The sequence below is a fragment of the Poecilia latipinna genome, unplaced genomic scaffold (genome assembly GCF_001443285.1).
Source record: "Poecilia latipinna isolate Pla-1442-1.1 unplaced genomic scaffold, P_latipinna-1.0 Scaffold10, whole genome shotgun sequence".
NCBI classification, from domain to species: Eukaryota; Metazoa; Chordata; class Actinopteri; order Cyprinodontiformes; family Poeciliidae; genus Poecilia; species Poecilia latipinna.
The window spans coordinates 453,158-469,706 of record NW_015112626.1 but is presented as its reverse complement, the minus strand read 5'-3'; the positions used below and the strand labels follow the sequence as shown (position 1 = coordinate 469,706).

Below are 16,549 nucleotides of genomic sequence, written 5' to 3'. Positions count from 1 at the left end.
GGAGGTTCTCAAGACTTTATGACCCGGAATGCCACAGGACCAATGGTGAGCTTTTTTTGTCCTGCTGAATTTGCATGGTTACATAATAAACTTACTCCTCTTCCAGCCTATTCACTGCCATGCTAAACAATCTAACTATTGATTTAAGTGTAAATAAGGCACTTGTAGTTATTTCCTGATTTAAGGGGATCAGTGTACATTTACTTTATTTGAATGCTATGTTCTGTTGTGTATTTTGGAAAGCTAAGAGAAATGGGGAAAAAGACAGTAAATATTTCAGATTAGTCTTTACATAACTACACACCTCTGCCTTCCTTTGCAGACATATTCTCTCACATTATATTCACACCCCAAAGAAATCATAATCACTGCTTTAATAGGTCATAAAGGGGGCAAATAATTGTAAAGGATGCTCTGTGTTAAATTCTGATGTAGACACTGTAATTACTGCGCTGTTATTCCAAAGTAGAATTGCTCAGTTATAGTTCAGTATTGTATGCCCTCTAGATATTAAAAAAGCAATCCTCTAGTAATGGATCACAAGAATTACATAGCTTGTTTTGAAATGCAAAACAAATCTGATCTAATAATCTTTTCATAAACTAATACATTAGAATGAATAATTCAAAACATTCTACCTTTATAGCTTTAAGATTGTGGCATTAAAGTGGACTCTTGGGAAATATTACAGCACATACAGATAACAGACTAAATAAATTATCTGAAGACCAAACTACAGCGGGAAATAATATTTCTATTGCCGCAGCTCCTGTAACTGACCCTTTGCATCAGACTCTGCAGAGCAGCTGCTGAGAAAAGTCTTATTCATTTATTCAGGGGCTAATACGATATCAGAAAAAGACTTTGTCGAACATCATTCACAGATAATGCCAATAATGTTCAGAGATTCAGCTGTAATAACCAGATAAGTCTGAATCCTCTGCAGGGCTTATCAATGACATTGCCAAGGTAATTGCATTTATTAGATACATTCTATAGCTCAGCTGGTTCAATATTTCAGTGCCGGCCTGATCCAAGGACATTTTGTAGTTGAAAGGAGAAGCACGGGATGATTTGTCAGCAGTTTTTTTTTTTTTTTTTTTTCACTTTGTCTCAGGTGCAAATGAACTGAGGGGAAATGGAAACACGCAGGGAGACTTTGTGATTTGTGGAAACATCAGAGATGTAGAGCTTCAAAGGCCCAAACTGTGGATGTGAACTGAAACTTCTGTCAATGCAGCGATACCAGTGCTGGATTTATAACAAAGGAAAGAAATGCCAATAAAAACCAGAACACCATGAGAAATGGACTCCAGCGTCCACGTTGGATGGGCTGAGACCTTTTTCTCACCGTCTGAAGATAAATCAGACCAAGCCTCTCTTGTTTTAAGTCAGTTAGTATTACAAAAAGGATTTCCGTTTGCTAAATGCAATAATGAGAGAAACAGTGTGTCAGAGATATTTATTTATTTGATGGTTTTCAAATCGGAAGTTTACCTAATTGTCCTCAGTATTTGGTAGCATTTTCTTTGAACTGTATGACTTGGGTCAAATCTCTTGGGCTTCCTTCCACACACTTCTCACAAAAGTTTGTTGAAGTTCTGACACCATTCTTCCTGGTGTCAGAACCAGGAAGAACTGGCAGAACAGTTCCGTGTGTAGGCTGCCTCGCTTCAACATGTATTTTCAGATTTTACAATTGCAATGGGGATCCCAGTTTTTTTCATATTCCCAAAACAAATACGATGATGGTCATTTTGGCTGAAAAGTTCCACTTTAGATTCATCAAATCACAGGGCTTTTTTTTAATTATTTTTTTATTTATTTATTTATTTAACAATGAAGGCTTTTGTTCCTGTGTATTTTCAAACTGTAATCTGGCTTTTCTATGTACTTTAAGGAGCTTCTAATTGAAATCACTGTATTTGTCTGTTAGGTCAAGAATGTGAGATAACTTTAGAAAATTAGATGATTAAGCGACCTTTGCAACCAAACTTGATGTGTTATTTTGATGCATTATTAAAGTTCCAGTGACAAAATGTCCTCATCCCAACATGATATAATGAAGGTGTAATTGAAATAAATAGCTAAAAATTGTATTTCAAGATAATCACCCAATGAAATTATCACTGACAACATTACCCTGACATTTCATCTCGAGATGTCTCATTATAATTAGGTAATCAGCTCCTTTCTAGATAATTTTTCACAACCTAAAAAAAAAAAAAAAAAATCCTAAACTCATGCAAAGATCAGGTGAGAAAATTGGCAAACTTGTGGGGCTTTTAATGCTTTACTCCAAACACAGTCAAATAAGAAATGCACCAAACCACGTTAAGGATTTGAGCTGCTAAAATAACTGAGATGTTTGGAAATGTTGTCCTAAAAAAGTCTAACTAAGTTTCTCTCTTAAACTGAGAGCATCTGCAGCTGACTACATTTTTGTCACAGTGGGGGAAGAGGAGTAGACTGAAGGGTTGTGGACATTCTTTGAGCCATTTCCTCCCCCCGCCACCTCCAAAAAAAAAAAAAAAAAAAATCTTCCTGAGTGCTGACTTCACAAATGGGGATTTATCCTGCTCTCTTTCCATGGCTAAGATCGACTCAGAGCTGTTCCAGGTCAGTGTGGCGCTGCAGGCAGTGACAAAAACAGAAACTCGACTGTCTCCGAGACCTAACTTCAGACTAGAATTTCTCACTTTGATATCAGGCAAACATATGTTTGTTTATCTCATGGGGACATTGCTGTAGAAATCTAATGCATAATTTGGATTTTGTAAGCAAACAAGAGATTTAACATATATTTGCAACTAGTCTGAACAGCAGCGTAGACGATTCTTTACGTGTTTTTTTTAACACATATGTAAAACTGAATCACAGGGGTTTATTTGACCACTGCTTGCTAGGTGCAAGCTAAATTTTATTTTGCAATTCCAAAGCAGTCGCTGTCAGCCAGACGAAGTTGGCATTACTTCAGAGCTCTTGGAGAAATGGAGCGACTCCAGGCTGTCAGCTCATTTCTTTAACCTCCATCCTCTCTGCCGGTCCAGTTGCAGGGGTGCTTATCATCTCGTTCAGCCGTGAATATGCTGCCCTGAAATTGGCTTGGGGAACAAGGCACCAAAAATAGGAGGTTGGGTGACATTGATAATCTCTGCTAATGACACGTTAGCCGTTGCTTACTCCGGAGGAGAGAGAGGCGCCTTTATCACACGCAGCTGTCTAAAGCTGACAGCGTCTGCCTCACACCATCAGGGCCGCTGCTTTCCGCTGATGAGAGCCACCTGAAATTTTGATGTGGGAGTGTGCCTCATTCTTTTTGCATATCTGTGCTCCCCTGATATAATGTGACCCATTATAACTGTTTAAATCCAGTATGAGAGAGGTAATGACTATTCATGAAGAAATACTTAACTTTAATTTTCCCTTTGCTTTTCCTCCTCCAGGCCTACATCAGTGCCAAGCATGAAGGGGACAAGGTCATTGTGTTTGATAGGGCAAATGTGCTCTTTATCTTCAACTTCCACCCCAACAAGAGCTTCCAGGACTACAGAGTGGGTGTAGAAGCACCAGGAAAGTATCCTTTTTTTTTTTATTCTGATATGCCATGTCATGTCTACTTTCTTTTCAGACACTGAAATTTCTTTCACACAATCTAAAGTTACTAACCGCAATAATAGCCTTCTTAGCAGAGACGGTGACTCTAGTCTGGGGCTTAGTTGAGTTTCACTTTAGTTGTACAAAGAACATTTCAAACTTGTGCTGAAAAGACCCTAGATGTTAACCCGTGCTCTCAAGATTTGAGGCTTGTCTTCATTTTGCCCTTTAAATCTTCGGGACTTAATTTATACTTGTATTCAGACACAACAGACTGATGCTCTGAACACTTGAGATTCGCCTTAGATTTGCCATTTAAATGTTTGAGACTTGACTTGGGCTTGATTTCTGGGACCAGAATCCCATGAACAATCTTTATATTATGCAGTCAAGGTGAGAGTTAGACTGTAGGGGTTAATCGTCTGAGTAAATAATTAATGTGTTCATTCTGAGTTACTGTGGAGTAAACATATGACAGGTTGTCATGGTAATGCTTGGTTCTACCTTTTTTTTTAATTTGTATTTGAACCCACCATTGAGTGAGCATCCGCTTAATGTGAGCTGCAGACTGCAACTCTAACGCAGACGCACAAATTCTCCTGATAAAAGGTTGTGTTTGTTTTGTTAATCAGGGATGTTTGTGAAATGTTGTCTTTTATAACCTAATTCATTATGATCTCTTGAATATCTTTCTGTATTCAATAGCTTGGGGTAATTTCTAAACAAAATGAACTTAGCATGCCTTCAACATCATCTTCTTTCTCTATTAGGTACTAACAGAGACTTTCCGTTTTTCTCCACTTATTTTGAACAACTTTCAATTTCTTTTAGAAATTCAGTATTCCCTCTGATTCCCTTATTACATCATGTCTCACTCTCCATTTGATAATCTGTCGGTACACCTTTAGACAGGTTGACTCTTCAGAATTGAAAGAAATGGTTTTAAATACAGACTTAGTAAATAGATTCCTAATCTTGCAAATCCTTGCACTCATAACAAGGAGGGAAAAATCTATTAATTCTATATAATGCATTGTATAGTGGTGGACTCATGTAAACAACATTATTGCAAAAATGTTTTTTTTAAGAACTAAATTGAGTCCTGCCTGTGTCTTCTAGAGGTTTAACAACAACGAGTGTTTACCTTTTTTATTATTATTTTAATAAACATTCACATGTGTACTATACCTTGGTAATAATTACAATTTATCAGCAGGGCATATATTATTTTAATGTAATATCTTATAGTTCTATTCCAAATCATTCACAGCAGCAGTTTTGCATGTTTAATTGCATGCTCTGAAAATTACAAAGGTTTTGCATATAACTGAGCTTAACAATAATAATTTCCATTCCTAAGCTTATAGCGATTCCGTATTTTTGGCCAAAGCGATGACGGACTGCTCATTTTAAAGACTTGAGATCTGAAATGGGTTTGGAAAAAAGTGACTTGTGAATGTCACTGCTATTGACTTACCTCTTTTAATGCATTATATTTGTGACACCTTTTTTATTTATTTTATTCATTTCCTTCCCGAGAAAATTGCTAACAGTATTTTGCCAAGATAATAAAAGGAGACAGAAAATTGGAAAGCTGCAAATGAACAATCCACACACGGAGAAGTGGACTCCTTAACCTGCTAGAAAATATTATTGTACACCTAAGGAACTCTGTGGCTTAGTGAAAACTGTATGCAAGTCCCCAGATAATGATGCCTCATTATACATATAATATAAATTTAAAGTAATAACCACATTCCACTTATATCAGCTGCATTGGGAAATGCTACAGAATTGCTAATGTAGCAGCTGATACAGTCTTCACTTCTCTTATTGTCAGCACTCTCCAAGAAATGCTTACACCAACAATGTGTCAATCATCATAGTTTCGTTCCTTACTAGATGCTAAAAGCAGTTATGTGAAGAAGACTGCGAACTCTCCTTTAGTTCTTGGTTTTATGAGGATATAATAAAATGTGTCTATTTATATATAGAAAATGCTAACCTAAAGTCAACAAGACCCAACAGATTAACAACTGTCAGTGCATCCAGAAAGATGCAGTGAAATTTGGATTTCACGTGCCTTTCTACACTTATAGATATTGTTGGATGTAACCTAAAGAGCAAAACATTTTTATTATGTACTGAGATGTAAGAGAGTTGAACTGATGAGGGTTGTGGTTTTTTCCACTACTATAAACCCTTCTCTATTAAATATTCACAGACCAAACTTCCGTGATTTTGATTTATTTTATTTATTTGGTGCTCCTTTCTCAGATTTGCATCCATCTCCCCTTTAATCTTCACATTCACTCTTGATGATCTTAAGAGCTTGACTTGTCTCTTAATTAAACTCCTACATTTTGACAGGGGGCACAAGACATTTTAGGGTACTAAAAATGTCCCCTGAGAAGACTCTAGGCTGAGAAGTGGATCAGAGCTTTAAGCACTCTGCGGGAGCCCTGTTAAAAATAAACGAGACTTGTAAAGACGCACAGTTTTAATGACTTTCCCACCCCCTCCTTCCCCCATTTCCGAGGTTGGCACTTTGTGTCGTAATTGTTGAGGGGGGATATGAGTTGGTTGTTTATTGCATTGTTGTTATGCTGTTAGAGAGAAATAATATCAGAGCCCACTGATTCAGAAAGACTCTGTTTAGCAACATTGGCTGTCAGGAATTTAATGAGTCCCCCAGTTGTTATTGCAGCAGGCCTAATGATCAGGAATGTGTAGGGGGACAGGAAGCTGACAGATCTGTATTTTTCATCGCGGACATTGCTCCCTTATGAGGCCGACTACATCTCACACCATCAGTTTCCCTGGTGGACAGGAGGCTGTGCTGCTTCTTTGGTTGTGATTAAAATACAGTGATAATGAATTAGAATGCAACCCAAGCTTGTTTTTCTCTGGATGCTGGCAGTTAAAATCTCAATCTAATCTATGATGAGTTAAGACCATGTCGCAAGCGAGAGCATCTCTTTTTTTCCTCCCTTTCTAACGATGCCATAGCAAAAGCTTCAAAATGCATTTAAATATCAATGAAAATGTAAATGATCTCAAGCAGGCATTTAATACATTTTTTTCTGAAAGTTAGATTAAACGTAATTAGGTTAGTATCGCTCCGTAAAGCGGAAACACATTAAATGCTGTATATTTATAAGGCTTGGAAACGTTCATGTTTTATTTCTGTCACAACCCCAAACTTGAGTGTTTTCTATGGCGATTGCATCTAATAGACCAACACGATGCACTGTATTTTGAGGTGGAAGGAAAATGATGCATGTCAGACAAGAAGAGCATTTAATCATAGAAGTTACCAAGAAGTCAGTGGTAACATTGGATGAGTTCTAGAGATCCTTCGTTGTGCAATGTTGTTTATGTGGTCATTGCTGGTAGAATCCTAAAAGAAGTCCCATAGAGGATGCAGCAAAAATGCAATTTGGGAACTATCTACAATTACAGCAAAAAATAGTTCTACCAAGGAATGAAGACAAACGCTTTCCACACTTATCATATTTTTTATTTATTAAAAAACAGAGAGGCAAAAAAAAGTCCTGTATTTATTTTCCTCCATAACATAATTATATACTTTCTGTTGCTCTATTGGATAAAATGCCCATAAAAAAATTTAAAATAAAACAGTCTGACATTTGTGATTTCATCGTAACAAAACTAAACTTCAAGGGATGTACATAGTTTTGCTAGGCATTGGTTGGTACTTTGTAAGTTTGTTTGATGTGGGATAATTGTACTTTTTGCCTCGTGTTATTAGCTCGATGTCGAGAGGGTGAATTTTGGGCAAAGCGCTAATAGCCGAGCTGCAGAGTGTCTCTAACATCGTTTTTGAGGATTTATTTTCATTTAGATAGAACCACATATTTTCCTCCTGGTGCTTCTTTTGATGTTTAAGGAGAGGTCTCAGACACTGGGTGTGAGTTGAGAGGAAATGCAAATAAATGTGAGGGCAAAGCTCCGGCTGTCATTATACAGAGAGGCGGTAAACACATAAAGGCAAATGTGCTGTGTGTGTGAGCAAGGTAAATGCGCTGCGTGTATGAGGAGATGCAGATCCTCCGATGGGAATGTGTGCAGAGGATCCAATTAGGGGAGAAGACAGATGAAAGTGCCACTCAGAGGCAGTGGAGGTAAACAAGACAAGCTCAAAGAGTCCAAAAGTGCTTTTTCATTACACTCAGCTGTCGTATACTTAAACTTTCTTCTACCTGTGTGAGGGTCAGGATGTCGCAGTGGAGCTCTGCTGTGCAGCCATATCTGGAACTAATGGCTAAATGAAGCTGACCATGCTGTGTGCCGCTGAAAATTGATCCACCAAGGAATAATGTTTCCTTTGGCAATGTAGCAAGTATCGTACAATAACTGAGTGTCCCTCCGGAGTAAAAAAGAAAAGAAAAACACATCACTGATGTTCTTTTTGTTGCCTTCTGTCACATGTTGGATGCTGCCTGCTTTTTAAGTCAGGTCTCCAGGTGTTATTTCTCACCTGTGGAGCTTCTGCAGTTAATTATTCAGCTACGTTAAGTATGGTGTCACCAAGCGGAGAGTTGTTTATGTGTACAAGAACTTTTTGGTTAAAAAGTGCAAGTTGCCTGGTAAAAATAAGGGGAAAAAGCTTGCAATGCATTCATCCTATAATGCAGTTACGTAATCATCTGTTTTTTTTTTTTGTTTTTTTTTTTTTTTTTTTTAAACACAATCTTTTATTTGGGGAAGGGGCGGAGTGGAAAAAATCCCTTGCAAAGAAACTTTTTTTTTTCTCATCATGGTTGACAGTCGTATAAATGTAGCAAAACTTTTTTTTTTTTTTTAAAATGCCATTTTTCTAATTTGAGTTGCTGAGATGGTGTAGAAACCTTTAAAACAGAAAAGTGTAGCTTACTTGATATGGTGTGACACAGGATCATTTTTCTGAGCAGCTTCTCAAAACTGGAAAAGGAGTAGAATATCGTCTGAGACAGCAATAATTTAAAAAGTTCACAACTAGAACTGCAAAGAACTAAAACAAGCTGGGAAGCGTGGGCATCCTGTATACAGAGGCCATTACTCGTCGATGCGTCCGTCCAGAGATAAAATCCCAAATCACAAAGTTTTTCTTCGTGTTTTGCCCGCCCTTTTTTCTCTGCCCCTGTTTTGAGTGGAGGAGAAAACTGCAAATAAAACCCAGTACCAAAAATGAGACGATAAAACAAAAACTAATTAAGAAAAGCTAAATAAGAACTGAAGTTTATGTTGCTGCAGAGCATAGTGGAGAGGATATAAGGAATTAGATACATATCCCAAGTTCACTTGTAGAGAAATGCAGAAAATTGTTCAGTGTGAGATAATGCCACTGCAATAAAAGAAATAATTTATTTAAAGACTTTTTACTTGGGTTGTAATGAGATCTCAAGATATTAAATTGTCACAATATTTCTCATTAAAGTGAAGTCTGTGCTGTCAGCATGACTTTCTCTAATGAAGTAAGTCTAAGCCATTGTTATGGGCCCTGTTTTATCTAAAGTTAAGCCCAAAAGTATTCATAGCTTTGACAGTTTTAGATCTAAAATTATTTTTACTTAACCTAGAAATTTGATTCTGATAGGATATGAGTCAGGTATGTCTCAAAAAAAAATAATAATAAAAGGGATTTGAGTTTAAAAAACTATTTAATGATTGCTGACCAACTTGTTTCCTCTGGCATTTTGACAATTTCAGACTCAGAACTATTCTAGAGGGCTTATTCTGAGCCACATTTGACAATCTGTCATGTATTTACAATATTTACTGATAAAAGACACTGCAATGTATGGACTGGTTAAACCTGGATCAGAGTATTCTTCAAGCAATTCCAAGTTCTTTAAGACCCAGTTTGTGTGTGTGTGTTTTTTTCACACTTTCTTTTTGTGTAAAAATGTTTTCTCCAAAATCTCATTTTGTTGTCGTCAACATAATATTGTGTATTTTTAGCTACAGTCATGAGCTGATAGTGATGTTACACACCTCCCTCTGGCACATTTTATGTAATTAAACTACCTTTTGTTAGATCCAGTGTATGTAAGGTAAGCATAAAAGTAAGTCAAAAACAATAATCAGTCTTTATTCTTTACAAACAAGGTCAGCAAGGCAGTCAAAGCATCATGCAGTCTGCAAAAGAAGGCAAGAAAATTTTGGTCCTTTATAGACAACCTACGCATTATGTCAGGAGGTGACTTCCTTCTTTTCAAAAAGGAATCCTATATACATTACAATGATGAAGGTAGAGATAATAAGCATGAAAGTCTGTGACTGCAGAGGTTTCAATGTCAAAGTGCGAGGATTGATCAAAGGGTTTACCACAATGCATGTCAGGTTGAGATTCTGAGGTGTTATACTCTGAGCTGTAAGGTAAATAGCTCCATTGTCAGGCAAAACTTTAGCATAGGATCGCAACGTCAGGGCTTTCGCCTGATTTATCCAGCTACAAACTTAAAAATGCACATATATCCTTTACCATTGGTGTTAATAAGTGCAGCTGGCTCTGTAGTTATTTTTTTTTTAGTTTAATCGTTTAGGGAATCTTAGATGTAGCAGTTCTGAGCAGAATTAAATGAGCAGAAATTAAAACCCGAAACTCTGTACATTTTGACTTTAAAACAGAAATCACAAGAACGTATCCCTCAGGAGTCACATATTCAGTGACAGTTTGGCCTCTTTATGCTTTCTGACAGGCTTATCTTTATATGTGTCTGTTTTTATCTTCCTCTGTGATGAAAAGGAGAAAAAAGTTGAGCAAGGCCCCTCAACAAAATGCGTTGCTCATTAAAATGCAGCGGCCGTTAGGTTTTCAGTGGGCTGTCTCCCATCAGTGTCTTTTATTATTTTCTCTCCATCTCATGGTGGACACAATCTTCAGACAGTGGTCTTTATCTGCCTGGTTAGAGTATTTGAAATCCCAGCTGGATTCCGTCATGAAAGCTGTACCTGTAGGGGCAGATTGGTCTTTGATTTACACTGTGCCAATAGGCAGTTGCGATTGTGTCAGGTTATCATTCTCCCTTTCTGTCTGAGCGTTTCCTGGGCTGCCGTGCAGAATAATTCAACTGTAGATGTGGTGTCACTTACTCACTAGAATTTTGATCAAAGTAAGCACTGCAGTGTATAGACAATATTTCCAAAAATGATCAGCTTTTGGATGAGGTAAGTAAAGGAAAAAATATTCAGTCTTTTTTTTTTTTTTTTTTCTAAGCTTTGCTCATAGCAAAGTGCTCCAAGGTATATGAATAAGACTCCACACATAATTGTTCCATATGCAACTTGTAATGCAGAGCCTCCATAGGGTGACCATAGAAACGGTTTAAAAGGAAGAAGACGGCATTTGATTTGTTTGTTGGTGAATGCATTTCTGCAAACCATGCAAGGTCATGTTTCAACTTAGTTTTTTTGTGTTTTAAATGGCATATGTCGTCACAATCTTCCATGTTTTTCAAGCTGGTAGCTGTATTCTTTTTTTCATGACTGAAATTGGAAAAAAAGCATAAAAAAGCGTGAAAGAAAAAAAGAACAAAAGTCAGTTGAGGTGGAAGCTGAATGTTTCCATACGGTGATATCACTGAATTCAGACATCAAGCATAACATGTTGTTCACCCAAGACATTATTGATGGGAAAGTTTCCAGTTAGACTTCACAAATTGAAAATGCCTTCATTGCTAGTCCGGTGAGGAGGAAGAAAAATGTTATGCAGAGGAGTAGCTTGGAATCCTAACATAGCCACATTAAAACTAGAACTCTGTCCACAGCTGGTTTCTCTACAACAGTTTGTTACGGACTCTTACCTGATTAACTTTACCCACAGTTGTCTCCTTGTTCTGGCTGCTCACTTCCTGCTTAAGCTATTGTCATTACATTGGCATAGCCTGTTTGTATTCTCTCCTTCAGATTTGTGTTGTTCTTTCCCTCAGAACCAAGATTGTGTCTTTATTCAATGGCAAAAGGTGTGTCCAGTGGAGAGTGTCGTTAGTCTGTTGTTGGACAATGATTTCGTTCACCCATTTCATTTCACAAAGCTAAACAACCTTCCTTAAATGATCTTTGTAACAAAATTGCTTACCGCATCATTTTCCTACATTGTCATTCAGTGACCAAACATCCGTTAAACATTTTACTGTTACAAAATGTGCAACAAAAAGAATCTGCATCGGGATATGATGGGCTTCCAGATGGCGCTGTTTCAAATTAAATATCATCATCCATATATGAAACAGCATGTGTGATTTTTGAAAGTCTGATTTTGGTTGTGAAAGTTTAAATTTAAAATGATCAGAATTATTTAAAAGCGGTTGAAATTTATTTGATTGTGTTTTAATTATTCTACTTTCAAGTTGTTTTTTAGGGGTGTCTGGCTCTAAATTATAATAATATCTGGCCTTTAAGTCTACATCCTCAAATATTCAGATTTCCTTAAGATATATTTTTTTGAACCCAGCTTGAATCAAACTGGCACAGTATTTGAAGTTTAAGAGCATAATTATATGGAATGCTGTGCCTTGTTAAATAGAGATATGAGAAAAAATTCAGATGGGACAGTATTGTATTTGTGGACATGAAAGTGTATTTTACAAGACCAAAAAATAAAAAATAGAAAAGAAAAGCTACAGCTAGCTGAATCTGAAGGATTTAATTGACAAGTTAGTGTAGCAGAAAGCCTCAGGTACTGCTATAATGTAGCTGAACTTTTGTTTGGCCTTGGTGGAGGTGGTTGTGCTTTTTCTGACTGTTTTCATCATTATATAACCTGCCTTTTACAAGCTGTGGAAAATAATGGAGCTTTGTTAAATTAGTTATCAGAATCTGAAAACGGTTTAATATTGTTAATGCTTAATGTTATTTTTACATACTCAGCATTTTTAATGTCTTTTCAACTTTAAAATATGTTAGGCTTTTGTTTTAGAAGCGTAATTTCACCATAAAAAATAAAGACCCTATTTTTAAATTTCACATTTATTGTCTTAAGGGTCTCTGAGAACTTTTAATGAAGCAATTTTTAAAATATTTCTTTGTGGAGGTATAAATATGATTTGACACAGCCACCCCTAAGTATGGAAGATCTGTGCACATGTATTTGAGGTAAGGGAGGTGCATGCTGAATTGTATAAGTTAAAAGTAAAGCCATGAGAAAATAGCTTCTTTTTTAAAACTTATTCATATCTACAATCTGCTCTCCTCACAAACATACATGTGTGCAGGCTTGCTAAACGCCACTGGGATTTTAACAGGAAGTTCGTCATTTATCAGATTGGTAAAATTGGTTACATGATATTTAATACATCTTGATGTGGTAAGAATTCACCAAAAGGTGCATAGATAAAATACCACCTCACCATTCTGTTTATCTCTGGAGAGTATTTGTGAGCAAAGGTGTTAATGTGGACAATTCCTTTTTCTTATTTTTCTTATTTTTGAATAAGTTGGATTGTAACATTTTTTTTTTATGTGCCGGTTTTTCTCCATTTTTGTTTCATCAGACAAGAGCCAGGTGTGGAGGCTCAGAAATCTCAGGTCAAATACAATAGCCCGAACACAAATGAAATACCTGCAACGGAAATACAAATGCTACAGTGGAAATGACGTAACCTGCAGCAGAAGTAACGGTGCTTTATTTTTTTTAATTATTTTTCTTTATTTGGGTTTGTCAACTCAATACATTAACTTGAAGGTTGAATTCTTCCCTTGTCGCTTAAAATCTCATTCAATCATTTTGTTAAATCTACTTTGATTTAACAAAATCAAAGTAGATTGATTTTGTTAAATCAAACAGGTATCAAAGCAGGTAACTTTGATACCTGCTTTATTTCTAGCAATTTCTTAGCCCTTCTTTAAAGTCAGTCACTGTAGAAGATTGATTTATTTTACATTATTATATGTCTCTTCTTTTTTTATTCCTTGATAGAAATTAACTCTAGCATTTGTTCCTCTATTATGTAACATAAATCAGAACGTGTGGTGACATTGACTAAAAAAAGAAGACATGGCATTTATAACACTTTAAAGGCCATGCACATTCTTTAGATGTGTGCACAGAGCTCACTTAACTCTTGTTTACCCATGGTGGCATGCTATTACCTCCATAGAGGTAGAAAAAAGCAACAATGAGCTTACGGAGAAACTGAGTGGCGGCTGGGGCTGAAATTGTGGTCATGGCATGATTGTTTTCAGGTCATCAATGACTCTAATCTTCAAGCTTTTGGTCTGCCGTCTTCTTTCTAGTCATTGGGTAAAACTGATTGTGTTCTTTAATCTTCCTCTTTATTCACAAAGGCTGTATTGATCACAGAGTCTCCCAGCTGAACTGCAAGCTGTCTCTGCAGCCGTCTGTAGCTACTAACAAAGACGTAATCGCTCAAACACTTCCAACTACCAATTTGTGCTGGTTCTCACTTCCTTGCAGAAGAGTTTGATAGGGAACTCTAAATTACTGTAACTGTGCCTCATTCCCAGGACTTTCTGTGTAACACACACACACACAAACACACACACACACACAGACACTAGTCAGCCTCAATATTAAAACTACTGACAGCTAGAGAGAATAACATTGATTATTTCATTAAAGTAGTCCATGTCAAGGGGTGGGATATATTTTGCAGTGACTGAAAACTCACTCAGTTTTTTGAATTTGATGTGCTGAAAGCACGGAAAATAGTCTAGAGTAAAAATGAATGACTTTAACAGGGGCCTGATCGAGATTGCTTGACTAGTGAATGAGCACAACTCCAAAGGAGGCAGAACCTGGGAAATGTGTCCAAATGCAGTGGTTGGGTCCTGCAAAAAAACTGGAGAGATCCAATGATGGCGACATGTGCACCCAGTGCTTTTAAGAGCAAGCACTTACCTGTGTAGTAGTCACAGAAGAGCTGCTGTGCTGATTCTTTAATGTAATGATGCAGAAAGGGAAAAAAATAGTATCAGAACACTGAGAATCAGCCTGGCTCCTTTATTCCAGTTCTTCCCATTACAGCAAAGCAAGTTTGGAAAGGGAAACAGTTTAAGGTGTTGATTTACGGTCAAAATTCCCAGATCTCAGGCGTGGCACAGTAGCTACAGCGAGCGCCTCGCGTACAGTCCCGAGTTTGACTCCCATCCTTGGTGATGTGCCGCATGTCTTTACCCCCTTCTCTCTGCACCGCTTCCTGTCAGATTATTATCGAACAAAGGCCACTTGTGCCAAAAAAATTCTTAATTTAAAAAAAAAGAGGCTCATTTCAAGGCATCACATTGTAAAGTCAAAATTTCTTTTAATATAAACCTAATATTTACAACTTAAGGCAATATAATTATTTGATTGTGCTATAAAATGGCACTATGTGCCTGATAAATGCATAATATTAATTAGGCAACAACTTTTGGTTGGATTATTTGGAAACGGAAAATGTATAAAATGTCCAACCAGTAATCGTCCTTCTCAAGCTCAATATAACATTCTGCTTGTGTAGTAAGGGCAATCATCAGAAAGGACTCATCACACCGCAAATACACGAGAAGAGTTGTTTAATTATCTGAAGACATTTAAGACCAGTCACCAACGACATCCTATATTACATAGACTGAAATCCTGGAGTCCCCTGCAGTATGAGGCACATGTTCAGACTCGTCTGTACAAGTTTGCTGTTAAACATTGAAATAATTCATAGGAGGGCATGAAGAAAGTGCTGGTGTCAGATGACACAAAACTGAGCTTTTTGACATAAAGTCGATGCATTGTGTCCGAAGGAAGATGAATGCAATGAACACCATCCACAGTCAAGCTCAGAGTGGGAAGCAATGTGCTTTGGGACTGCCTCTCTGATGACTTCACCTCATTAAAAAGGCCCGATGCTCTAAAACAGAGAACATTTTTTCTCTCAGCCAAAACAGTAATGGGTCTTTAAGTAATAAAATGTCCCAAACTTTACCACAAAAGAGTGGCTAATGAAAGAGTCTACCAGTGTAACAGCGTGACCTCATGAGTCTTGTGATTCCAGTCTTACAGAAAAGCTGTGGAAGGACCTGAAGCTTTGACTCACATACCACCACTCGAAGGATTTCTTTGAGTTTCTGCAAAGAGGATTGGTCCATAATTTGTCTGGAGAATGCAATTCGGTCACCAGCAAAGCAAGTTGCTTTACCAGTTAAGACATGGTATTGTGGATTTTGGATTTCACTCAGAGACACCTCCCCCTCAGGAGGCAGTTCTGCTCTGGGGGTTTCTGAGTTTCTGGCTTGGCCTGTGTTAACGGGGCTGTGAGGGTAGGGGGGTTAGAGGGCTGCTGCTCCTGTGTTTCACTGCTGACCTGCCTCAGTGGGATGTGCAACTTCTCTGTGGGGGGGGGAGGTGCCTGCAGTGCTCGGTAGCCGAAGCTACCTGTCCCTCTCTGCTCTTTGGCGCTGAGTGCTGCGAGGTTAAGGGTCATACGCAGTTCATATTTTATTCACAAAATCTGTCTACTTTGATTTCAGATGCTACCCTGATTTTCTAAAGTCAATAAAGCAGCTAGGAAGCCATTGCTTTCTTCTTCTAAACTGCCCTGGCATATTCAGGCAACTTGCTTATCCATCTGGTACGTCTGATATGTTGCATCAGAACATGTGGGGGGATAAAAGTACTTTTCACATCTCTCCTGTATAATTGTTAGTTTAATTCCTTATAGACAATTGTAAATGACTTGCTGTCTGCATCTTAAATAGTTTTTGCATTTTATTGCAAGGGAAGACTATTTCTGGATGAAAAATTTTCATGTTGCAAAGTTTCTAGGTAATGTGTGGATTTCTGATTTTTTTAAGTCTCACTTTATGGCACTTTGGGTTTTTAGTCTTCTATGCATTTTCTCTGACATTATACCAATCCTTTAACTGACGCTTACACCGATTCTTTTCCTCAAGACAGAAGATGTGTACTACTCTTATGTCAAGCACTCTTGTGTTAGTTTCCTGAAAATGTCCT

The 16,549-nt window shown here is 37.4% G+C and overlaps 1 protein-coding gene across 1 annotated transcript in view; it reads left to right on the top strand.

Moving 5' to 3' along the window:
- The window catches only part of gbe1b (glucan (1,4-alpha-), branching enzyme 1b), a 127,159-nt gene that overhangs the window by 91,091 nt on the left and 19,519 nt on the right, over positions 1–16,549 (top strand). Inside the window, exon 14 of the mRNA XM_015029438.1 lies at positions 3,447–3,577. Coding sequence (XP_014884924.1) covers positions 3,447–3,577 — 131 coding nt within the window. The remainder of the gene's footprint in view (positions 1–3,446; positions 3,578–16,549) is intronic.